A 26,223-nucleotide genomic window follows, 5' to 3' on the forward strand; every position below is an offset into this window, starting at 1 on the left:
AAAGAAGCTAATCACTGTCAGATACAATATTGTTACGCTCCAGGAAGACATTCAGGCTTCTCTTGAACCCTTCGACTGAGTTCGCCATCACCACCTCCTCAGGCAGGGAATTCCAGATTCTCACTGCCCTAACAGTAAAGAATCCTCTTCTGTGTTGGTGGAAAAACCTTCTCCCCTCCACACGCAGAGAATGCCCCCTTGTCACATATGGGGTATTGCCATGTTCAGTAGAAATTATGGGACACATTTTGTTGCCGTTTTTACCCACTTCGAAATGGGGTCACTTGTGGGGGGTTTCCACTGTTTGGGCACATCAGGGGCTCTCCAAACGAGACATGGCGTCTGATCTTAATTCCAGCCAATTTTGCTCTGAAAAAGTCAAACGGCGCTCCTTCCCATCCGGGCTCTGCCATGCGCCCAAACAGTGGATTACCCCCACACATCAGGTATCAGCGTACTCAGGACAAATTGCACAATAACTTTTGGGTTCTAACTTCTCCTGTTACCCTTGGGAAAATAAAAATATTTAGATCTGAAATAAAATATTTTGTGAAAGTCAAGGACAACATCTGCAAGGAGTTTGTATGTTCTCCCCATGTTTGTGAGGGTTTCCTCCGGGTTCTCCGGTTTCCTCCCACATTCCAAAGACAAACACATAGGGAATTTAGATTGTGAGCCCCATCGGGGACAGTGATGATAATGTGTGCAAACTGTAAAGCGCTGCGGAATATGTTAGCGCTATATAAAAATAAAGATTATTATTGTAAATGTTCAGTTTTTCCTTCCACATTCCAAAAATTCCTGTGAAACACCTGAAGGGTTAACACTCTTCTTGAATGTGGTTTTGCGCACCTTGAGGGGTGCAGTTTTTGGAATGGTGTCACTTTTGGGTATTTTCTATCATATAGACCCCACAGAGTGACTTCAAATGTGAGGTGGTCCCTAAAAAAAAAAATTGTAAAAACGAGAAATCGCCGGTCAACTTTTAACCCTTATAACTTCCTAATCTTCAGATTAGAATTGTCTTTATGGTTCTGTACTATGAAATGATATATTTTCCAATTTTGTGACAATAGATTTATTACCAGCGCGTCTTCTTACTTTTTATGTATATTCTGATTTTAGAAAAGATCTAAAGAAAAAGTGATTTTCTTAATTGGGGGCACAGTATCTGCCGGGGTCCCTATGCCTCAGGTCTGTGCGGGGTCATCCCCTACACTATAGAAAGGTTGATATAAGGATTGTTGATGGTATGTCCTGATCATTGCGATAACGACGTCTCCCCCCCAGATCACATGACTCTGGCGCTGGGGGGCTCTGAGACCAGAGAATAACCACAGACCACCGGCTCCAGATATTTCTTTTTCATATATAATTCACTTCCAAAATAGTCATCACCGTTTTTTACAGATGCTAAAAAAGAAAAACAATAAGTGTGCGGCAATTAAAGGCGAACTGTGCGCCCGTCCGCGAGGGTTAACGATATAAAACAGGATGCAGAACGTTATAATCACGAGAATATCAGCGGTGGCTGCAGCTCATTAGTAGAAACACGAGGCATCGATGCGGGGGGCTGGGCGGGAGACTGAGGCATCGATGCGGGGGGCTGGGCGGGAGACTGAGGCATCGATGCGGGGGCTGGGCGGGAGACTGAGGCATCGATGCGGGGGCTGGGCGGGAGACTGAGGCATCGATGCGGGGGCTGGGCGGGAGACTGAGGCATCGATGCGGGGGCTGGGCGGGAGACTGAGGCATCGATGCGGGGGCCGGGGGGACTGAGGCATCGATGTGGGGGACTGAGGCATCGATGTGGGGGCTGGGCTTCTGGCAAGGGAACTCCTCCCAAAACGCTGATAAAATATGATCAATTGAACGGCCTGACCTCTGACCCTGAAAATGATAGAAACCATTCTGTAATTCAACAAGCGGTCTCTAGGTGGCGCAGGGAGTAAAGTGAAGGCTGTGCTCCCAGGATCGTCCTGCAGAGGTCACTATGGAGTAGGCATGAGTAGTGGGGTTTTCAGGAGCAGAATTCAGAAGAAAAAAGACAGAAAATCTAGAACTAAGAGGAAACTAATCTGAAAAGTTATCACTCCGGAGCAGGAGTGCATCCCCAAGCACTTCTCCCTCTTGGGCCCTATCACCTTCACTGCTGATCATAATTAAGGGGAAATCGATCCAACCTGGGGGCAATAATCAAGATTTCTGCTTGCTGTCAAAGGATAGAAACATTCATCCTTTACATTCACATTCTGAAAACTCATCATGACTTAGTCCAGAGCTGAGGTTTTGTTACCATGTATCAGTCTGGACAATCCTCTGTCAGGATTCTGTCTTGTGCTGAGGATTTGTTATACTGTCTCAGAGCTGCATAGTAACGAGCCCACCGTGGGGGGCCATTCACTTTTTGGGCGGGACAGTATTTACCAACACATATATTGGGACATAAACCTCCCACTGTGACCCTGATCACTCAAAGCAAGCTGAGATGTTGAAGGCGACAAGGACACAGACCATCACTTAGAGAAGCACTGGGGCCCGATCGCCTATTGCGTGAAGTCAGGATGGCAGAAATTGGGGAGACATTACCTGATATTTCCCGCGATTGGGCAGAGCGCCCCATTCTGCTGCCCCTTGTGAATAGTATCCTTTCCTTCTTGTGATTGGGCAGAGCACCCCGTTCTGCTACCCCTTGTGAATAGTATCCTATCCTTTCTGTGATTGGGCAGAGCGCCCCGTTCTGCTACCTCTTGTGAATAGTATCCTATCCTTCCCGAGATTGGGCAGAGCGCCCCGTTCTGCTGCCCCTTGTGAATAGTATCCTATCCTTTCTGTGATTGGGCAGAGCGCTCCGTTCTGCTGCCCCTTGGGAATAGTATCCTATTCTTCCCGAGATTGGGCAGAGCGCCCCGTTCTGCTGCCCTTTTGGATATTATCCTTTCCTTCTTGTGATTGGGCAGAGCGCCCCGTTCTGCTGCCCCTTGTGCTTCCATCAGTCAGTGGCGGTGTGTAGTAACGGAGCCGTGCAGTTGCCATTAGTAAACTAGAAAGCAAATAATTCCCCTCCTGTCTGCGGCCAGTGGGGGGCGCCGTCGCTACCATGGTGAAATGTGGCCTCGATCACCTCTCCACCACCGCCGGCCTCAATAGAAACCAATACAAAAATAAAATGACAATTTCCACCATTGTAGAATCCGAAGTTGAGCGCGGAAGAAAGTTTGACAGACGTGTTTCCTCCGCCGCGAGCGACCTCACGCCTATTTACAAAGCGACTTCTCCAGAGAAAGCGGCTGCGCGGACACGAGGCGTGCTGGTCTCCAGCAACAATACACACAAACAGGCTCACTGTAGACGGCGGCCTCGGCGCGGCCATTACTCGCAGGCCAGTTTACTATCGAAGCTGGACAGTGCAATGGCAAAAGCCTGGAGCGCGCACATCGGGTAGTTGTAGTCCATGGTGAAGACGTCCTCTGCCACCCGACCAAACTGCATGACGATGTAATCCGCTGCAAGACAGAGAGGCAGGGAGAGATCGGGGTAAGATCAGGGAGAGCGCGGGGTGATTGCAGGGTGAGATCTGGGAGAGACGGGGGTGATTGTAGGGTGAGATCAGGGAGAGCTCAGGGAGAGATAGTGATGATTGCAGGGAGAGATCGGGGTAAGATCAGGGAGAGACTGGGGTGATTGCAGGGAGAGATCGGGGGTGATTGCAGGGTGAGATCGGGGGTGATTGCAGGGTGAGATCAGGGAGAGCTAGTGATGATTGCAGGGAGAGATCGGGGTAAGATCAGGGAGAGATCGGGGGTGATTGCAGGGTGAGATCAGGGAGAGATCGGGGGTGATTGCAGGGTGAGATCAGGGAGAGATCGGGGGTGATTGCAGGGTGAGATCAGGGAGAGCTCAGGGAGAGCTAGTGATGATTGCAGGGAGAGATCGGGGTAAGATCAGGGAGAGACTGGGGTGATTGCAGGGTGAGATCAGGGAGAGACTGGGGTGATTGCAGGGAGAGATCGGGGGTGATTGCAGGGTGAGATCTGGGAGAGACTGGGGTGATTGCAGGGTGAGATCGGGGAGAGCCCAGGGAGAGATAGTGATGATTGCAGGGAGAGATCGGGGTAAGATCAGGGAGAGCGCGGGGTGATTGCAGGGTGAGATCTGGGAGAGACTGGGGTGATTGCAGGGTGAGATCAGGGGTGATTGCAGGGTGAGATCAGGGAGAGAGAGTGATGATTGCAGGGTGAGATCAGGGGTGATTGCAGGGTGAGATCAGGGAGAGAGAGTGATGATTGCAGGGTGAGATCTGGGAGTGATTGCAGGGTGCGTTGAGGGAGAGCGCAGGGAGAGATTGGGGTGATTGCAGGGTTAGAGAATCAGGGAGAGCAGAAGCCACAGGGGCAGCCTGAGATCACCACAGCCAATCAGCTAGCTGCACATTGCTATGGACGTCCAGAGCTGTACTCACACAATTCTATCTTCCTCAGGCTGCAGGCTCTCTCGTCTCACTGCTGCCACCTGTAGGATTATTATGCTGTATACATGCTGACAGGGTCAATCACTACGAATCAGGCTAAAGTGCTCACAGGACGTGATATCATTGCACTGGCCCCAGAGGGGTAGATCGTGGTCTGTATTAGTGCATTGTGGGAGTTGTATTGTCTGCACCAAACAGTTCTCTGCTACAGAAGAACCCCCAAAATGCACTTCAGGGAACGGGCATCATGGGATTACAGCTCAGATTCCGATGGCCAGCCAGTTAACTTGTGAATGCATCTCCGGATGTGACTACAGTATATAACATGAAGTTACAATAGCAGAATTATAAATGCAAAACAGATTGTAATAAATGTTACAATTATTATATAAACAAAATGTGAAACAAAATTCAGAATAGTGACTGCAGCTCTGGAGGTGACAGGAGGATAGGGCACGATGAAATAGCAGAATAGTGAGTGCAGCTCTGGAGGATAAGACATCATGTAACAGCAGAATAGTGACTGCAGCTCTCGCGGTGACTGGAGGATAAGACACGATGGAATAGCAGAATACTGAGTGCAGCTCTGGAGGTGACTGGAGGATAAGACATCATGTAACAGCAGAATAGTGGTTGCAGCTGTGGAGGTGACGGGAGAATAAGACACGATGTAACAGCAGAATAGTGGTTGCAGCTCTGGAGGTGACAGGAGGATAGGGCACGATGTAACAGCAGAATAGTGAGCGTAGCTCTGGAGGTGACTGGAGGATAAGACATCATGTAACAGCAGAATAGTGGTTGCAGCTGTGGAGGTGACTGGAGTGCAGGATGTAACTTACGATCATTGTCGTGTATAATTTGGAAATTCTTGACAGAAGCTTGCGTCACCCGGCCATGGAAGTTGAGGACGTAGGACTGGGTGTCGTCGTTCCAGACGGGCGTCTTGTTGTGCAGCTCGATGACGCTCTCAGTGTTCTTGTTCTGCCATCGGGAGAGAAGTGTTTCGTGTTCCTGTAATAGTCACCATGTAAGTTTGGCGGATTTCTGCTGTGGAGTGAATGGTGCTCAGATCCCTCACTCACGTTACGGGGGCGTATGGAGACACGCTCATGGTCCATGTTCATGCCGGGGATGATGACGCTCATCTTCCGAGGGCCCTTAAAGCCCAGGACGTTGGTTTCCTGAAGAGAAATTCAATATTTGTCAGATCTCAGAACGGACTGGTCCATGGACACAGAGAATCGTCCACATCGCACCCGGAGCTTTATAGAGTGGCATGTAAAAGTTTGTGCACCCCTGGTGAAAGTTACTGTTACTGTGAACAGTTCAGCAACATGAAGATGAAATGATCTAAAAGGCCGAAAGTTACAGGTGACACATTTCCAATATGGATGGAAAAGGCAGAGAGGATACAGGCCAACAGGAAGAAAAGAGGACACATCTCCTTTATATTTTAGGCAAACACATATATATTTTTTTTTTTTTTTTTTTACATTTTCAAAATTATGAAAATGAGCCAATGCAAAAGTTTGGGCACCCTTGGAGATTTGTGTGCGGAGATGATTTTGACCAACGTTTCAGACATTAATTTCTCCACCCCTTCTTGAACTAAATGTTTGGCCCCAATAAAATAAGAAGACCTATACTCCCTTCCCGTGCCATGACAGGTGGTTCTGGCGCCCAATCAGCGCTGGCGTCCCTGTCTGTGCCTTATTATGGATTGTACATGATGAGGAAGCCTGGTATCAACTGCAGTTAATTAGCTGGATGGACTGAGCGTGTGTCCTCCGGCGCTCGGCTCATTAGGTGGAGGGGACTGAGCGTGTGTGCCCTCCGCCGCGCTCGGCTCATTAGTTGGAGGGGACGGAGCGTGTGTGCCCTCCGGCGCGCTCGGCTCATTAGGTGGAGGGGACTGAGCGTGTGTGCCCTCCGGCGCGCTCGGCTCATTAGGTGGAGGGGACTGAGCGTGTGTGCCCTCCGGCGCGCTCGGCTCATTAGGTGGAGGGGACTGAGCGTGTGTGCCCTCCGGCGCGCTCGGCTCATTAGGTGGAGGGGACTGAGCGTGTGTGCCCTCCGGCGCGCTCGGCTCATTAGGTGGAGGGGACTGAGCGTGTGTGCCCTCCGGCGCGCTCGGCTCATTAGGTGGAGGGGACTGAGCGTGTGTGCCCTCCGGCGCGCTCGGCTCATTAGGTGGAGGGGACTGAGCGTGTGTGCCCTCCGGCGCGCTCGGCTCATTAGGTGGAGGGGACTGAGCGTGTGTGCGGCGCTCGGCTCATTAGGTGGAGGGGACTGAGCGTGTGTCCCCTCCGGCACTCGGCTCAGTAGGTGGAGGGGACTGAGCCGGTGTGTCCTCCGGCGCTCTGCTCATTAGGTGGAGGGGACTGAGCGTGTGTCCCCTCCGGCGCTCGGCCCATTAGGTGGAGGGGACTGAGCGTGTGTGCCCTCCGGCGCTCGGCTCATTAGGTGGAGGGGACTGAGCGTGTGTGCCCTCCGGCGCTCGGCTCATTAGGTGGAGGGGACTGAGCGTGTGTGCCCTCCGGCGCTCGGCTCATTAGGTGGAGGGGACTGAGCGTGTGTGCCCTCCGGCGCTCGGCTCATTAGGTGGAGGGGACTGAGCGTGTGTCCCCTCCGGCACTCGGCTCAGTAGGTGGAGGGGACTGAGCCGGTGTGTCCTCCAGCAGTCGGCTCATTAGGTGGCAGTAATGTATGTGTGTATTCACTGACAGTAAGCAGAGCTCTTGAACATGGAACACAATCGAAGCCCAGAGTCTATTGGTAAGCTACAGTCCCTGTACCCAGCGCTCACATAGCAGATGGCGGCGAGTTCCTGACGTAAGTTGCTCGCCTCCAGACTTGAGGAAGTCTTCACCGGGTTCACCCCGTTATCGTAGACCGTGAACTTGGTGCCCATCAGGTTTGACCTGCAATGATTACGTGGTTACTGTCATCCATGTGACTCTTATATGTGACACTGATCTGTAATATCCTTACCGGAGTTTGCCGATGAAACTCTCTCCTCCCCGCGACAAGTCGGTTGGATCTATGGAGATGAGATAATTCGAGGTTTTACTCTTCTTCCGTTTTCTTCCAGCCAATAGAAAAACCTAAAAATATCACAATGTAATTGAGATTCATGGTCTGTAATTGTAAAGTGCCGCAGAATATGTTGGTGCTATAGAAATACAATGAATTTTCACCACCCATTACTTTCAATGGATGAAAAACGCTGAAGAAGAGCGACATGCTGCATTCTGTGAAAACCAAGCAAAGACACAAAATACAAAAAAAAAAAAAAAGGGTGTGCATGAGATTTCTGAATTCTCATAGACTTTGCCGGGACTGTGAAATGCAGCTAAACATTAGTATAAAAAAGGCATAAAACCACTGAAAATGCCTAGTGTGAACATAGCTTTAAGGGAAAGAGTTACTCTCCCCAACTGTCTCTCTCTTTTTCACTCTGTCTTTCTTTAATTCCCCCCTTTTCATTCTCTTTCTTCCCGCAGAGCTGAGCATAGAGTATAGCAGGGCTGAGTATAGCAGAGAGGAGCATAGGAGAGCATATGGGGGCTGAGCACAGGAGAGCTGAGCATAGAGGAGCATAGCAGGGCTGAGTATATCAGAGGAGCCAAGGAGCGCATAGGAGGGCTGAGTATAGCAGAGAGGAGCACAGGAGAGCATAGCAGGGCTGAGTATAGGAGAGGAGCACAGAAGTATAGCAGGGCTGAGTATAGGAGAGGAGCACAGGAGAGCATAGGAGGGCTGAGCATAGCAGAGAGAAGCACAGGAGAGCATAGCAGGGCTGAGCATAGCAGAGAGAAGCACAGGAGAGCTGAGCATAGCAGGGTTGAGTATAGCAGAGGAGCACAGGAGAGCTGAGCATAGCTGAGAGGAGGAGAGTATAGCAGGGCTGAGTATAACAGACAGGAGCACAGGAGAGCATAGCAGGGCTGAGTATAGCGGAGAGGAGCACAGGAGAGCACCAGGGCTGAGTATAGCAGAGGAGCGGGAGCACAGGAGAGCATAGCGGGGCTGAGCATAGCTGAGAGGAGCACAGGAGAGCATAGCAGGGCTGAGTATAGCAGAGGAGCACAAGAGAGCATAGCAGGGCTGAGTATAGCAGAGCACAGGAGAGCATAGCAGGGCTGAGTATAGCAGAGAGGAGCAGGGCTGAGCATAGCCGAGAGGAGCACAGGAGAGCATAGCAGGGCTGAGTATAACAGACAGGAGCACATGAGAGCATAGCAGGGCTGAGTATAACAGACAGGAGCACATGAGAGCATAGCGGGGCTGAGCATAGCTGAGAGGAGCACAGGAGAGCATAGCAGGGCTGAGTATAGCAGAGGAGCACAAGAGAGCATAGCAGGGCTGAGTATAGCAGAGCACAGGAGAGCATAGCAGGGCTGAGTATAGCAGAGAGGAGCAGGGCTGAGCATAGCTGAGAGGAGCACAGGAGAGCATAGCAGGGCTGAGTATAACAGACAGGAGCACATGAGAGCATAGCAGGGCTGAGTATAACAGACAGGAGCACATGAGAGCATAGCAGGGCTGAGTATAGCTGAGAGGAGCACAGGAGAGCATAGCAGGGCTGAGTATAACAGACAGGAGCACAGGAGAGCATAGCAGGGATGAGTATAGCAGAGAGGAGCACAGGAGAGCACCAGGGCTGAGTATAGCAGAGGAGCTGGAGCACAGGAGAGCATAGCGGGGCTGAGCATAGCTGAGAGGAGCACAGGAGAGCATAGCAGGGCTGAGTATAACAGACAGGAGCACATGAGAGCATAGCAGGGCTGAGTATAGCTGAGAGGAGCACAGGAGAGCATAGCAGGGCTGAGTATAACAGACAGGAGCACATGAGAGCATAGCAGGGCTGAGTATAACAGACAGGAGCACATGAGAGCATAGCAGGGCTGAGCATAGCTGAGAGGAGCACAGGAGAGCATAGCAGGGCTGAGTATAACAGACAGGAGCACATGAGAGCATAGCAGGGCTGAGTATAGCAGAGGAACACAGGAGAGCTGAGCATAGCAGAGATGAGCACAAGAGAGCATAGCAGGGGTGAGTATAGCAGAGAGGAGCAGGAGAGTATAGCAGGGCTGAGTATAACAGACAGGCGCACAGGAGAGCATAGCAGGGCTGAGTATAGCGGAGAGGACCATAGGAGAGCATAGCAGGGCTGAGTATAGCAGAGGAGCACAGGAGAGCTGAGCAGGGCTGAGCATAGCAGAGAGGAGCACAGGAGAGCATAGCAGAGAGGAGCACAGGAGAGCTGAGCATAGAGGAGCATAGCAGGGCTGAGTATAGCAGAGGAGCATAGGAGGGCTGAGTATAGCGGAGAGGAGCACAGGAGAACTGAGCAGGGCTGAGCATAGAGAGGAGTACAGGAGAGCATAGCAGGGCTGAGTGTAGCAAAGAGGAGCATAGCAGAGATGAGCACAAGAGAGCATAGCAGGGCTGAGTATAGCAGAGAGGAGCAGGAGAGTATAGCAGGGCTGAGTATAACAGACAGAAGCACAGGAGAGCATAGCAAGGCTGAGTATATAGCAGAGAGGAGCTGGAGCACAGGAGAGCATAGCGGGGCTGAGCATAGCTGAGAGGAGCACAGGAGAGCATAGCAGGGCTGAGTATAGCAGAGGAGCACAAGAGAGCATAGGAGGGCTGAGCAGAGCGGAGCACAGGAGAGCATAGCAGGGCTGAGTATAGCAGAGAGGAGCAGGGCTGAGCATAGCTGAGAGGAGCACAGGAGAGCATAGCAGGGCTGAGTATAGGGCTGAGTATAGCGGAGAGGAGCACAGGAGAGCATAGCAGGGCTGAGTATAGCAGAGGAGCACAGGAGAGCTGAGCAGGGCTGAGTATAGCAGAGGAGCACAGGAGAGCATAGCAGGGCTGAGTATAGCAGAGGAGCACAGGAGAGCATAGCAGGGCTGAGCATAGAGGAGCATAGCAGGGCTGAGTATAGCAGAGGAGCATAGGAGGGCTGAGTATAGCGGAGAGGAGCACAGGAGAACTGAGCAGGGCTGAGCATAGCAGGGCTGAGTGTAGCAAAGAGGAGCATAGCATGGCTGAGCATAGCAGAGATGAGCACAAGAGAGTATAGCAGGGCTGAGTATAGCAGAGAGGAGCAGGAGAGTATAGCAGGGCTAAGTATAACAGACAGGAGCGGATAGCAAGGCTGAGTATATAGCAGAGAGGAGCTGGAGCACAGGAGAGCATAGCGGGGCTGAGCATAGCTGAGAGGAGCACAGGAGAGCATAGCAGGGCTGAGTATAGCAGACAGGAGCACAGGAGAGCATAGGAGGGCTGAGCTTAGCAGGGCTGAGTATTGCAGAGGAGCACAAGAGAGGATAGGAGGGCTGAGCAGAGCGGAGCACAGGAGAGCATAGCAGGGCTGAGTATAGCAGAGGAGCACAGGAGAGCATAGAGGAGCATAGCAGGGCTGAGTATAGCAGAGGAGCATAGGAGGGCTGAGTATAGCGGAGAGGAGCACAGGAGAACTGAGCAGGGCTGAGCATAGCAGGGATGAGTGTAGCAAAGAGGAGCATAGCATGGCTGAGCATAGCAGAGATGAGCACAAGAGAGCATAGCAGGGCTGAGTATAGCAGAGAGGAGCAGGAGAGTATAGCAGGGCTAAGTATAACAGACAGGAGCGGATAGCAAGGCTGAGTATATAGCAGAGAGGAGCTGGAGCACAGGAGAGCATAGCGGGGCTGAGCATAGCTGAGAGGAGCACAGGAGAGCATAGCAGGGCTGAGTATAGCAGACAGGAGCACAGGAGAGCATAGGAGGGCTGAGCTTAGCAGGGCTGAGTATTGCAGAGGAGCACAAGAGAGGATAGGAGGGCTGAGCAGAGCGGAGCACAGGAGAGCATAGCAGGGCTGAGTATAGCAGAGGAGCACAGGAGAGCATAGAGGAGCATAGCAGGGCTGAGTATAGCAGAGGAGCATAGGAGGGCTGAGTATAGCGGAGAGGAGCACAGGAGAACTGAGCAGGGCTGAGCATAGCAGGGCTGAGTAGCAAAGAGGAGCATAGCATGGCTGAGCATAGCAGAGATGAGCACAAGAGAGCATAGCAGGGCTGAGTATAGCAGAGAGGAGCAGGAGAGTATAGCAGGGCTAAGTATAACAGACAGGAGCGGATAGCAAGGCTGAGTATATAGCAGAGAGGAGCTGGAGCACAGGAGAGCATAGCGGGGCTGAGCATAGCTGAGAGGAGCACAGGAGAGCATAGCAGGGCTGAGTATAGCAGACAGGAGCACAGGAGAGCATAGGAGGGCTGAGTATTGCAGAGGAGCACAAGAGAGGATAGGAGGGCTGAGCATAGCAGAGAGGAGTACAGGAGAGCATAGCAGAGAGGAGCAGGGCTGAGCATAGCTGAGAGGAGCACAGGAGAGCATAGCAGGGCTGAGTATAGCATAGAGGAGCAAAGAAGAGCATAGCAGAGCGGCGCTATGCTAGAACAGCTGTCAGTAGTGAGGGTGTTTGAGAGATGACATTACTCAGGGTCATGATTAACGCCCCCGGAAGAAGCTGGTGGCGAAACGCGCGTCGGGGTGAGGGGACACCAGGAGCACCTCCGTTTACCTTTACCTTCGGTAATTATGTCCCAACACAGGTGTTTTGCTATATTATTTATCATTGATGTAGTTATATTTGGGGCATTTAAGGACTATTGCTCCCCACTTGTGACCCTATTTATGTGTTACCATGCACTTGGGTATTTCTTTGTAATATATAGGCTATGCCATCCATGTGATTAGGACATTTTTCTGATTACTTCAGTCAGTCATGGGTTATTATATTTACATGTTACAGGGTAATTTTCATGCTTAGTGATTTGATATCTGTTCCTCATCAGCTGTATATCAGCATTTGATGGATACTGTTCTTTGACTTCTAATGTTATGAGGATAATTGCATGTTTGCTTAAGAATATTATTGTCACGGGGCAGTTGGGACAAAGCAGGAGACGTGGAACCTGGGCCCCTGAACTGGCCCTAACACTAAGGAGGTACCCTGACGTTCCTTAACTTGGGGGTACACTTGAAGGTAGTGAGGCCCAAGTCCCCGACCTGTCCCTATCTCCTGTTTAGCCCTGAGCTAAACCACCAACCCCCTCCCCAGGAGGCGAGACAGGAAATAAAGTGTACTGCACAACACCCAAAGGAAAAACACCAAAACACTTACCTTGCTCTGCTGCAGTCATCAGGCAGCAGAGTGAATCACTGGATAGACTTTTCACAGTGGCTCAACACCTCAGAGCCAGCTGCCACCTTCACCAATAGCAGCATTTTCCTTTTGGATGCGAACCACAGTGAAGTGAGCGGCGGGCTCTGAGGTGAAGAGCCACTGCTGAAACTGGTGTGAACTCTGACTGCCCGGCGTCCGCAGCAGAGTTAGATGGTGAAGGTGGCAGCTGGCTCTGAGGTGTTGAGCAACTGTGAAAAGTTTATCCAGTGATTCACTCTGCTGCCTGATGACTGCAGCAGAGCAAGATAAGTGTTTGTGTTTTTCCCTTTGGGTGTTGTGCAGTACACTTAATTCCCTGTCTCGCCTCCTGGGGAGGGGGTTGGTGGTTTAGCTCAGGGCTAAACAGGCGATAGGGACAGGTCAGGGCCTTGGGCCTCACTACCTTCAAGTGTACCCCCAAGTTAAGGAAAGTCAGGGTACCCCCTTAGTGTTAGGGGCAGTTCAGGGGCCCCGATTCCACGTCTCCTGCTTTGCCCCAACTGCCCCGTGACAATTATTTAATTCCCTGGACATGTGTTTATATTTCTGGACTGTTACTATCAGCCCCACAAGGATTATCACACGGGTGTGCTCTTGCCTCCCCATATACGGCATTTTTTGCTTTTTTATGTTTGTTGTGTATTTTTAAAAAGCATGTAATAAAATAGTTTCTATTCATCTTGGGATCTCGTCTTAGTCCTGTATTCACACGTACGGGATAGTTTGATATGATTAATTCTAGATGTACAGAAAACTGACAACACATAATGATTTTGTGGCATCGGACGGATGAAACATTGCTTTATGTTCTCGGCTTCATTAACCAGCAAGGACAGTAGGATAATGGTACAAGAAAGGATTCTTTACAGTTAGGGGATCACGTTTAGTGTCGGCCACAGATGTAAAGAGACAAGAATCTGTCTCTGATCACAATGATCCAACTTCATGTCGTGACAGATATTGGAAAGTTGATGTCATTTTGACCTTTTTACCGTCCTCCCGCTCCAGGTGCAGATAATAAGTGGGGTACATGCCCCGGTCCATGCCCTTCTTGTCTCTGGTAATCCTGCACTTGATGGTGACCCCCTGTGGAGCCGGCCGCATGGAAAATTCTTCCAGGTCTTCTACATCGATGGGAGGCTCGTTGGTGGCAGGGCTGGGGGCTGATGCTGTCTCCTGTGGGGGGACACACTGATCAAGGATAGAGACTGATCTGAGAACTAACCCCTAAGTCCTCGGCCCCCCAGATCTAGTAGTATTCTGATGGCCACCGCTCAGCGCCCACAGGGGATGTCGAAAGATCACATAAATCTGCATGGTCATCCTGACCCTCAGGGAAGGATTCTCGCGGAGTGGAGCAGACATGGAATTTACTGACCTTATTGGATTTCTTGCTGGTGGCGGAGCCCGGTCTGGTGTTACTGTTCAGCTGGGATGAACTTGAACTGTCCTCATCCTCATCATCCTCCTCTTCATCGAAGTTCATGCTGCTGGATATTCCTGCAGATGAAATCAGAGCGACTGATGGAAACAGCGAGGACGAGCAGAGTGGCAGGCACTAACTCCCCCATCGGGCTTCTCACCTTTCTTCTGCATAGTCACCCTCAGGTCCTGCTTGCTCTGCTGTTGACCGACACTTGGCGTTTCTGCTTCATCCTCTTCGTGGTTGGACTGGCCGACGGTTAATATCTGGACGTGGCCTCCTGTGTCCGTGGTCTCGTCCTGGAAAGCAGCTGCAGGACCATCGATACCTTAGGGGACAGACACCTGGTAGTGAGTGGGCGCAGAATCACCAGGCAGCAGAGACAGGACGAGGGGCATCCATTAGAAGGGGCCATCAAAGAAAGCACCAGAGAATAACCCCTGAAATCGCTGCAAACCCCCCACCTCTACTGTGAAGAGAGAACCGATACCTGCCCCATCAGGAACAGCCAAGACCTTCATGCTGATGGGGTCCACCCTCTGCTCAGAGGCATCCAGAGCGCAGACCCCACAACTGCTATGGAACTGTGAGCCGGGGGGATCCCGAAGCTGAACGGCACACCTCCAAACCCCCACCTGTCACCTCATGTCAATGGTGTCTGCGCCCTCAGGATGCAGAGGAGTAGAACGGGGTAACGTTCTTTTTCAGATTGTGGGCAGAGGGGCACCTAATAAGAACTTATGCTTTGGAACCCCTGACTACAGGGAGCTCCCCCTAGTGGTGGCTGCAGACCGAATCTTATGTATCTCTGTATACAGGGAGCTCCCCCTAGTGGTGGCTGCAGACAGGGTCTTATGTTTCTGTGTACAGGGAGCTCCCCCTAGTGGTGGCTGCAGACAGGATCTTATCATGTATCTCTGTATACAGGGAGCTCCCCCTAGTGGTGGCTGCAGACAGAATCTTATGTATCTCTGCATACAGGGAGCTCCCCCTAGTGGTGGCTGCAGGCAGGATCTTATGTATCTCTGCATACAGGGAGCTCCCCCTAGTGGTGGCTGCAGACAGGATCTTACGTATCTCTGTGTACAGGGAGCTCCCCCTAGTGGTGGCTGCAGACAGGATTTTATCATGTATCTCTGTATACAGGGAGCTCCCCCTAGTGGTGACTGCAGACAGGATCTTATCATGTATCTCTGTGTACAGGGAGCTCCCCCTAGTGGTGACTGCAGACAGGATCTTATCATGTATCTCTGTGTACAGGGAGCTCCCCCTAGTGGTGACTGCAGACAGGATCTTATCATGTATCTCTGTATACAGGGAGCTCCCCCTAGTGGTGGCTACAGACAGGATCTTATTATGCATCTCTGTATACAGGGAGCTCCCCCTAGTGGTGGCTACAGACAGGATCTTATTATGCATCTCTATATACAGGGAGCTCCCCCTAGGGGTGGCTGCAGACAGGATCTTATCTTGTATCTCTGTATACAGGGAGCTCTCCCTAGTGGTGGCTGCAGACAGGATCTTATCATGTATCTCTGTATACAGGGAGCTTCCCCTAGTGGTGGCTGCAGAAAGGATCTTATGTATCTCTGTATACAGGGAACTCCCCCTAGTGGTGGCCGCAGACAGGATCTTATCATGTATCTCTGTATACAGGGAGCTCCCCCTAGTGGTGGCTGCAGACAGGATCTTATTATGCATCTCTGTATACAGGGAGCTCCCCCCAGTGGTGGCTGCAGACAGGATCTTATCATATATCTCTATACAGCGAGCTCCCCCTAGTGGTGGTTGCAGAAAGGATCTTTTGTATCTCTGTACACAGGGAGCTCCCCCTAGTGGTGGCTGCAGACAGGTTCTTATGTATCTCTCTATACAGGGTGCTCCCCCTAGTGGTGGCTGCAGACAGGATCTTATGCATCTCTGTATACAGGGAGCTCCCCCTAGTGGTGACTGCAGACAAGATCTTATGTATCTCTGTATACAGGGAGCTCCCCCCAGTGGTGGCTGCAGACAGGATCTTATCATATATCTCTATACAGCGAGCTCCCCTAGTGGTGGTTGTAGAAAGGATCTTATGTATCTCTGTACACAGGGAGCTCCCCCTAGTGGTGGCTGCAGACAGGATCTTATCATGTATCTCTGTATACAGGGAGCTCCCCCTAGTGGTGACTGCAGACAGACATGCTTGGTTACAAATACACTTGTGCACATCATCGATAATGCAGATTGTGTGACGTTGTCCACGTGCAGGGAGGGTCATGCTTTTCTTGCTGGATGGGCACACACAGTGGTCATGCAGCTGTATGGGACTCATGCAGGGGTCGTCATGCATCTGACCTTTCTGCTTTCCTTTTTTCTCTTTCCTGGCGCTGCCAGATGGACAACTAGCGGCACCTGCTGCTTTGTTCTTTTTGGTAGATTTTGGAGGTTGAGCCTCGTCTGCCACCTGTGTGTCCTCCTGCTCGGCCTCCTGCACTGCTCGGTGTACACAGGAGGAAACAGAGAGAAATGACATTACACCAGAGTCACCGCGGTCACTGTCCACACTGAGGACCACCAAGATGTACGCCCACAGTAACAAGATAACAAAGGGTTTGCCTGCATAGAATTGCCATTATACACTGGGGAATTGCTTAGTTAACTCCCCCAACAATTTCTTTAGCAGCAGGTAATGGGGGGGGTGACGTTCCCTGTGGCCCCTCTCTTTTTCCTGTGCCCTTGCCATAGCGCAGTGATGGTAGACGCAGAGATTTTCCTACCACGTCGTCCTGTCTCCTCCATCGATGGCCCTCATTCATTCTCATTATTTGTTGCTTTCAGTCCTGCAGTGAATCTGCCATGTAGAGTGGTTACATATCAGAAAGGGTTGTGGAATTGCTCTATATGCAGTTTTCTTATCTAGAAGTGAAGGGTCCGCAGAGACCTTGACAACATCATGGTTACATGGAGACACATAAGACGTCGCATCCCGCAGATAACATTTCATTGTTGTCATCGGCCTTGAAATTCCAGGATCTTATAATCTGTGGAAGTGGAAACATGGAGCGCTGAGCCGGAAACGTGGCGGTCCACCACCGATCACAGCGCAGGCGCCCTATGCTCCACTCACATCCAGAGCTGCGCTTACAGCTCTCTATTTCGTGTCCTGAATGTGCAAGAGGAATGGTGGATGCAGCTTTGGCTGTGACTGGAGTATCAGATATGATATTCAGGATCGGCACAAAGATTTTACAAAGTGATTCCACTTTCTATGTAGTAAAGCAACATGGCTGCTTCACATCAAACGGTGGAGTCGTCACTGCGCCATTACTATTCACCTTGGTAAGAACTGGACTTCCTCCATATTAAAGGGGTTGTCTACTTTTGGGAATGTTTTTATTTCTTAAATGCATCTAATTTTGGCTAAAAATCATGTTCGCGTTAGTGCTTAAATATTATGCTCCTTGTTGTACTGTCTATTACTGGCTGCTGAATGAATAAACTGAGTACCCATCAGTGAGCGCTCTATGGTGATGTGATGGGGGTTTGGAAGTACTTTTATGAGCTCTTCTCAGCTGATCTATGACCACAGACCACATCAAAGTTACACATCAAAGAAGCAAAGCGCCAATAAAAGCCAGGCAGTGTCACGTTTCTAATTAAACCGAACAAGAAAGATTTTTGTATTTCAGCCTAAGCTCAGACAGCGACCCCCCCCCCCCCCCCATCATGTGCTCTGAGCGGAGGCTGCTGACACCCCAGGGTCAGTCTCAGGTGGACACACATGTGGCGAGACATCAGTGATCCTGACCAAAGCTCGGGGCTCGCTGACTTCTCTCAGTCAGATCAGTTCACTCTCTCCAGCGATCAGTGAGGCGCTCAGCAGCATCATGCGGCACAAATGACCACCGCCATCAGGCGCCATTTAAGATCAGCTAATTGCATAGACGACAGCTACCGCACAGCGCCTCCCGGAGAAGATGATGGGGGTTGTGAGGAAATACTCAATCGTCAGACGGAGACAGAGATACGGGACCCCCCCCCCTAGATCGAGGAGTGACTGAGCACAGAATTGTGGGAGGACAATGTGACAATGACTGGAGAGAATCAGGACCCAAAACCTGGAGATCATTAGTAACAATGTTTCAGATTTCAGTTAAGACGTTTCCCTATTTTGTAAATATTGTATCTATAGCAAATAATAGACTTAAAGGGCCAGCGTCCTGTCTCTAGAAAAGAGGCTTCATCTTCCTCTACATAAGGGACTTTGCATTCCATTTCTCACTATTTTTCAGGATCTCTGCTTGCGGTCACTGAACAGGAACGTTGTTGTTTCCATTCAATGCGGATTGTCTCGTCCTGGCCCTGATTCACATTACGGAGTTGGTAACAATCGTCTGCAGTCTTCCTTATGTCAGGAAAACATCTAAGCGGCAGAAATCTCCTGAGCTACATTGTAACGGGTCCTCAGCTGTGTGAGCAGGATGGGTCAGGACTAGACTTGGCCTCTGCAGATGGTTTCTTGTGAACCATCTCACAGTCGCCCTGTAGAGATGCTGGAAACGGGTGGAGTCCCCCCATTCTGCGTTGCTAGGGCGAGGTGTCCCCCAGACACACAGGAACAATAGATGAAAATGGCACATAATGTTAGTGAGTCGTCTTACAGCAATCGGCCATTTATCCAAGGATTTCCTGCAATCTCTCTGACGTCAGGGACAAACTCCGTGAAGAGATTGATGGTCGTGTGCGACGTTTAATGAGTGCGACCTTGGAAAAGGAGTTAATTCATGACAGTTCAAAACACGGACGTGTATGAGCGGGGGCAATCTGCACAGATATCACTGCGGCGGTGCTGAGCATAACGTGCCACCACGTAAATCGGGGTGGTGGGACAGTGTCTTACAAAGACCCCAAAATGTCACCAGAGCCTCCAAACATCAATGTAGCAGATCTATGGGAACAGTAGAAACAATGTGACACATTGTCCGGCTTTCCGTGGGTCGCGGTCTCCATAGGACTCGCTCACCTGACCATAGATCTCTGAGAATCAGGTGGATTATCAGACTCTGATCCGAGTGTCAGTGTGATCCCGTTCTCTCGGATAAGGGAATCGCAGCACAGGTGAGGAGAAGACGGGGAACACGATTTCATCTTCTCCATTCTGTGAGTGCACAGAAATCAGACAGCACTCAGGTGTCATCTGAGTGCAGTGCGACATTTTCCACGCACCCATAGTCTTGTGTGGCAGAGTTGCATCTGATTTCTGAGTGATTGCAGCATGGAGATTGTCAGTAAAAAAAACAAAAAAAAAAAAAAACAATCAGCACTGCCCCATGATAACAGGAGTCAGTGTTATATGATAAAATATCCTATAGCAGAAGCGCATCCAGGGGAGCAGCCGGCAAGGGGGGCTGTCGGACCACCTAACTGCGGTCAGAGGTGTCTCCCGGCAGCTGCCTATTGTTGAGGAGACGGCCGTTCTCTCAGCCGGCTGTCAAGGCAACGCAGTTGAAGCTCTGACCGCTGGGTGGGGGCAACGTCAGCAGCGTGGTGAGGTCATGTGATCATGATGCTGACATCCCTCGCCGACGCTGCAGAGGCACCAAGGTGCGCCTGTAGAGCTGAAGACACCGATGATTTATTGTTTGGGGGGACAGAATAAACAGGATTTTACAGTTTTTGGAAATGAGGAAGGGATGGGGAGAAATTTGTGGAGGGCACGGATACAGACAGTATTGTGAGTGAGGGGCATGGATACAGACACAGTATTGTGAGTGAGGGGCATGGGTGCGAACACAGTATGAGGAGCAAGTGTGAGATTGTGTGTGGACACAGTATGGGAGTCAGGGGGATGTGTGAGGAGGCAGTATGGAGAGCCAGGGGTAAATATATGAGGAGACAGTGTGGTTATCTGGGGGAAATGTGTGAGGAGATGATTGAGACTAGGGAGGGGAATACTGTGAGGAAACACTATATGGGTGGAGAAAAGCGTGAGCGTGAATAGAAACAGTAGTGTGGGGGGTAGCATGGCAGACAGTGTGAGGGCACAGCTAGGAGGGGGGAGTGGTGAAGAGGACAGTATGGAGACAGGGCAGTATAAGGGGAATACAGTGTGAGAAGACAGTGTGAAGAGGGGGCCCAATATGGAAACGAGGGAGCAGTGTAGGGGGGGGCATGTACCATAAGAGGGAGCAGTGTAGGGGGGGGCATGTACCATAAGAGGGAGCAGTGTAGGGGGGGGGAGGCATGTACCATAAAAGGGAGCAGTGTAGGGGGGGGGGGCATGTACCATAAAAGGGAGCAGTGTAGGGGGGGGGCATGTACCATAAAAGGGAGCAGTGTAGGGGGGGGGGCATGTACCATAAGAGGGAGCAGTGTAGGGGGGGGGGCATGTACCATAAGAGGGAGCAGTGTAGGGGGGGGGGCATGTACCATAAGAGGGAGCAGTGTAGGGGGGGGGGCATGTACCATAAGAGGGAGCAGTGTAGGGGGGGGGGCATGTACCATAAGAGGAAGCAGTGTAGGGGGGGGGCGCATGTACCATAAGAGGGAGCAGTGTAGGGGGGGGGCGCATGTACCATAAGAGGGAGCAGTGTAGGGGGGGGCGCATGTACCATAAGAGGGAGCAGTGTAGGGGGGGTGGCATGAACCATAAGAGGGAGCAGTGTAGGGGGGTGGCATGAACCATAAGAGGGAGCAGTGTAGGGGGGTGGCATGTACCATAAGAGGGAGCAGTGTAGGGGGGGCCATGAACCATAAGAGGGAGCAGTGTAGGGTAACCTGCTTCTCTCAGGTTTTCACTGAACATTGGGAGCATTAGTGCGAGCAGCTCGTCGGCAGGTGACTAAGCGTGCAAATCGCATGTGTGCTAGATGTGGGGGGCCAAACTGAACTCCTGCCCCGAGTGCCAGTAAACCCAGAATCTCCTCTGCCTACTGTACAACACACAGGCCAGTGGGAGCGAGCCCTATAGCTGGACAAACCTGCCGTTCAGGGATCTAGAAAAGCTGGAGCCGAACAATACGGCGACCACCTTCCACACAGCGGCTGGTAAATCTGCCGTTAGACCATGTTCACACTAAGTATTGGGTCAGTATTTTACATCAGTATTTATAAGCCAAAACCAGGAGAGGTAAAGTATTAGAGACGCGTCACCACTTCTGGATCATCACCACTGCTGGCTACACATACTGGTCATGTGAACGTGGCCTTGTACTGGGCCTCATCTCCCAGGTCTCTGTCAGGACCTGACTCGCCAGATTCATCATGCAGGAGTCTGGGAAAGCTGAGTGATGTCGTGTAATAATAGAGATACAGCTGCCAACTCAAACATCCCAGGATCAGGTAACATTAGAACAATGTTTCCCTTCATCTTAGAAGGAGTCGCATGGACGGGAAATGGTAATTCTTGGCGCATGGATGGACGGCGCAAGGATAACGCAGTGTTCACTGTCTCTATAAGCAGAGTCTGAAGTCTACAAGGTTTGTTATTTTCCGTTCTTCTGATTGGACGTCAGTGATAAAATAACAAAATGATGGAGCAGAAACTGACAGAGGAGATCACAAGGGGAGAAGAAACTGCTGATTACGGATCCTGACGGGTACTGAGGTCATGGGGAACTGACCCAGTGCTGATCCTTACCATTACTGACCCTTCTGGTTACTGATCCTACCATGACTGATTCTTCTGGTTTCTGATCCTCCTGAGTACTGATCCTTCTGGTTACTGATCCTACCATTACTGATCCTTTGGTTACTGATCCTGCTGGTTACTGACCCTTCTGGTTACTGATCCTACCATTACTGATCCTTCTGGTTACGGATTCTGCTGAGTGCTGATCCTACCGTTACTGATCCTACCTTTACTGACCCTTCTGGTTACTGATCCTACCATTACTGAGCCTTCTGGTTACTGATTCTGCTGAGTACTGATCCTACCATGACTGATCCTTCTGGTTGCTGATCCTCCTGAGTACTGATCCTGCCGGTTACTGATCCTTCTGGGTTCTGATCCCGCTGAGTACTGATCCTACCATACACTGATCTTGCTGAGTACTGTAAGAACAGTAAGTAAATCAGGCTCAGACTGGTTTTCTGGGACCTATGTGCCACATTTGGGGCAGACTGCCCCAGAGGATGGTCTGTAAATTAACATTTGCTTTTGTATTCAATATTTTTGTGAATATCTCTAGAAAAATAAGTCAGAGATCTGAAACCAGACTCAGACCTTCGGAAGCATCCGATTTACACTTGTGCCGGATTTGGTGCAGATTGGTCCAGTCACTTGGCTGTGAATAAAGATCGGACATGAGACACCAGACAGAGAGGACACGTCGTGAGCTCATTCCTGCAGGTAATAAGTGTCCTGGCGCTCCGCAGTAACTCACCGTGGTATATGGTGCTGCTATTACTGCTGTTATAGGACTCCACCAGAGGAGCTTGTTCCTCCGACTGTTTCATCCTGCGAGTCCGAGTCCGACCGTCCACATTAGACTGGACCATGAGCGGCTCCTGACGCTTCTTCTTCTGCTTCTGTTCTAATAGAGCGCGCTGTCCGAGAATAAAAGGTACAATACGGGGTTAATTACCGCAATCAATTAGTGGCCTTACACTCCAGCACCACTCATCTGCTGACAACCTGCCTGGCTGTGGTGTGACAGGTTGTCAGCCCCATTACAATTGTAACATAACGTTGGGGAACTCACCTGTCTGTCCAGTTTTTGCTGCCGTAGACTGCTGCTCTCATCATCCAAGACACTGCAAATCCCGACACAAGATGTAGGTTAGGATTATTACAAAAATAAGAGTAAATAACAATTCTGAGAGTCTGCAGCCGGCGACACTACAACTCCCAGCATGTCCTGACACTGTAGTTTTCATGTTATGATGGGACTTGTATTTTCATAGGTGGGCGATTATGTCTCTTGATAAACAGCTGAATACGGCGCTGTCGTCAGCCGGCGCGCGGCGGCACGTTATGTATCGGTGACGTCATAGTTTCCATCATGTCCTTTGTTATATTGTTGCATCGGGGTAGAAGACGCGGCACATTGTATCACTGCACAGATACAAACAATCGGGGGGGGTGTCCTGAGCTTACGTTTCCAACTGACGCCTCTAAACTCCCACACCGCTATCTGACAACAGGAAACTAGCAGAATTGTGAATGCAGCTCTGGATGTGACTGGAGCATAAATCCTGGCAAAACGTGGACCAGAATTTGTCAATGTATTTAGCTTAGTTACCAGCACACGAGCGCCTCCCCCCTCCACGTCCTGCAGAAGATTTGGGGGCTCCGCCTGGGGACGAGCTCTGCAGAATTACCAGGTGGATACAATGTGTTCTCTTGTTATCTCACTAATGGACCATGGATCTGCTCCCTGACCATTAGGGGGGCCTCCGGCACCAGATGGGTCACTATAGAGGCGCCTCCTGGCGGGGATGCACATGGGAGATGGGAGATAAGTGGCGGCCCAGAGCAGTCCTGTTATTCTGCATCTTCTTCATTTTAGGCTTTTATTAAATCGGAGCTGTGTAATTGTGCATTAGAGGAGGCCGGGAAGATCTACGAGTGATCTGTGATGGATCCTGTGTCCAGAGCGACGACCGTGAGAGGAAACAGAAGGATAGAGACCCCCTGAATTCAAAGCACCTAGAGATTTACCCCTTCCGCTAATGATTAATCTCATGAAGAACCGGAAACTCTCCACCTATAAACCTGGTTGTCACATTCTGCTATGAAAGGACCTACTGGAGTAATGCTGGAAACTGTCAGCAAGCTGATGTTGACGGATCTGTGGTTCTTTAGTGACCTTAGAGGCAGATCTGGTGAGGAGAGTGACATGTCTGACTCGGCCGTCCAGGCTGGTCACTCTCCCCCGCAGGTCCCAGCAGAAGCTTCTCACCCAGCCCAATTGGATCTCCCGCTTTGCGCTGATGAGGGGCAGAATTCCGAAATATCATCTGTGCAAACTGAGATTCTGGTTTTACGCTAAGTCACGTGACAAGGCTCCTTAAAGGGTCTATATTGATTACTCCATGCAACAGGTGTAATAGACGGCGCTATAGAGGGCGAGGGTCCCTTATACAGGACAGGCAGCAGTGATGGGGGTCCGCACTGTGCACCGTGGTAATCGGTGACTGATGTGAGATTTGAGCAGTGCAGAAATATTACAATGTCATAAAGAATGTAACAATGTAACAAGGCTGAATTCTAATGTAAATATTGTCAGCTTCCGTTATCCCGTGTGCTCCGCATTCATTGGTCAGAGCTGCCCGCGACACTAACATAACTGGACAGATTTGCCATTCAGGGGGCTGGGAAACACTGTTGGGGGCTTCACGAGTTTGGTACATGTTGAATGAACCTTTTGCAGACAGAAAACCTCCTTGTTCTGCAGGACATGAAATGTCTGACCCCGGAATGAGGCACAGGAGGCGCATTATGGGACCCCCAGCCCCCTATTCATGCGTCTGAGCACAGACCCCGCGTCTTGTGGGGGGGACAGTTGTCTCGTCTTCCTCAACACCTGCCGCTGCACAAATGGTCCAAGAAGTCCGGACCCTCAAAGCTCCGTATTCATTCCTCTGACTCTGGGAAGGGAAGCGGGGAGGGAACCGGAGCCCCCCCATAGTCACCGACAACGGGGGCATTCATGCCGAGAAGAGGATGCAGTACTCCCATCGTCCTGCACCCAGGAGCTCATACCCACAGAAGGCAGTATCACACGAGACAGGATTAGATACACTGCTCAGCAGTCAGTATCACACGGGACAGGATTAGATACACGGCTCAGCAGACAGTATCACACAGGACAGGATTAGATACACGGCTCAGCAGTCAGTATCACACAGGACAGGATTAGATACATGGCTCAGCAGACAGTATCACACAGGACAGGATTAGATACACGGCTCAGCAATCAGCATCACACGAGACAGGATTAGATACACGGCTCAGCAATCAGCATCACACGAGACAGGATTAGATACACGGCTCAGCAATCAGCATCACACGAGACAGGATTAGATACACGGCTCAGCAGTCAGCATCACACGGGATAGGATTAGATACACGGCTCAGCAGTCAGTATCACACGGGATAGGATTAGATACACGGCTCAGCAGTCAGTATCACACGGGATAGGATTAGATACACGGCTCAGCAGTCAGTATCACACAGGATAGGATTAGATACACGGTTCAGCAGTCAGTATCACACAGGATAGGATTAGATACACGGTTCAGCAGTCAGTATCACACAGGATAGGATTAGATACACGGCTCAGCAGTCAGTATCACACAGGATAGGATTAGATACACGGCTCAGCAGTCAGTATCACACAGGATAGGATTAGATACACGGCTCAGCAGTCAGTATCACACAGGATAGGATTAGATACACGGCTCAGCAGTCAGTATCACACAGGATAGGATTAGATACACGGCTCAGCAGTCAGTATCACACAGGATAGGATTAGATACACGGCTCAGCAGTCAGTATCACACAGGATAGGATTAGATACACGGCTCAGCAGTCAGTATCACACAGGATAGGATTAGATACACGGCTCAGCAGTCAGTATCACACAGGATAGGATTAGATACACGGCTCAGCAGTCAGTATCACACAGGATAGGATTAGATACACGGCTCAGCAGTCGGTATCACACAGGATAGGATTAGATATACGGTTCAGCAGTCGGTATCACACAGAAGAGGATTAGATACACGGTTCAGCAGTCAGTATCACACAGAAGAGGATTAGATACACGGCTCAGCAGTCAGTATCACACAGAAGAGGATTAGATACACGGCTCAGCAGTCAGTATCACACGGGATAGGATTCGATACACGGCTCAGCAGTCAGTATCACACGGGATAGGATTCGATACACGGCTCAGCAGTCAGTATCACACAGGATAGGATTAGATACACGGCTCAGCAGTCAGTATCACACAGGATAGGATTAGATACACGGCTCAGCAATCAGCATCACACAGGATAGGATTAGATACACGGTTCAGCAGTCAGTATCACACAGGATAGGATTAGATACACGGTTCAGCAGTCAGTATCACACAGGATAGGATTAGATACACGGCTCAGCAGTCAGTATCACACAGGAT

The 26,223-nt window shown here is 50.6% G+C and overlaps 1 protein-coding gene across 4 annotated transcripts in view; it reads right to left on the minus strand.

The window, feature by feature from the left end:
* Positions 1-1,349: 1,349 nt before the first annotated feature.
* TUB (TUB bipartite transcription factor) overlaps positions 1,350-26,223 on the minus strand; it is a 132,484-nt gene continuing 107,610 nt past the window's right edge. For 2 of the 4 annotated variants that reach the window (XM_073545215.1, XM_073545217.1), the window contains exons 2-12: positions 22,801-22,852; positions 22,483-22,645; positions 16,454-16,591; positions 14,277-14,444; positions 14,072-14,193; positions 13,678-13,869; positions 7,463-7,575; positions 7,278-7,392; positions 5,554-5,652; positions 5,311-5,482; positions 1,350-3,506 (exon numbers count right to left, since the gene is read on the minus strand). In XM_073545215.1, the coding sequence (XP_073401316.1) occupies positions 3,373-3,506; positions 5,311-5,482; positions 5,554-5,652; positions 7,278-7,392; positions 7,463-7,575; positions 13,678-13,869; positions 14,072-14,193; positions 14,277-14,444; positions 16,454-16,591; positions 22,483-22,645; positions 22,801-22,852 (1,468 nt within the window). In that variant the 3' untranslated portion in view covers positions 1,350-3,372. The remainder of the gene's footprint in view (positions 3,507-5,310; positions 5,483-5,553; positions 5,653-7,277; positions 7,393-7,462; positions 7,576-13,677; positions 13,870-14,071; positions 14,194-14,276; positions 14,445-16,453; positions 16,592-22,482; positions 22,646-22,800; positions 22,853-26,223) is intronic. The other 2 variants (XM_073545216.1, XM_073545218.1) reach the window with 2 other exon arrangements.

This window comes from Dendrobates tinctorius, unplaced genomic scaffold (genome assembly GCF_039654945.1).
Source record: "Dendrobates tinctorius isolate UK_male_01 unplaced genomic scaffold, ASM3965494v1 ptg000142l, whole genome shotgun sequence".
Classification (NCBI taxonomy): domain Eukaryota; kingdom Metazoa; phylum Chordata; class Amphibia; order Anura; family Dendrobatidae; genus Dendrobates; species Dendrobates tinctorius.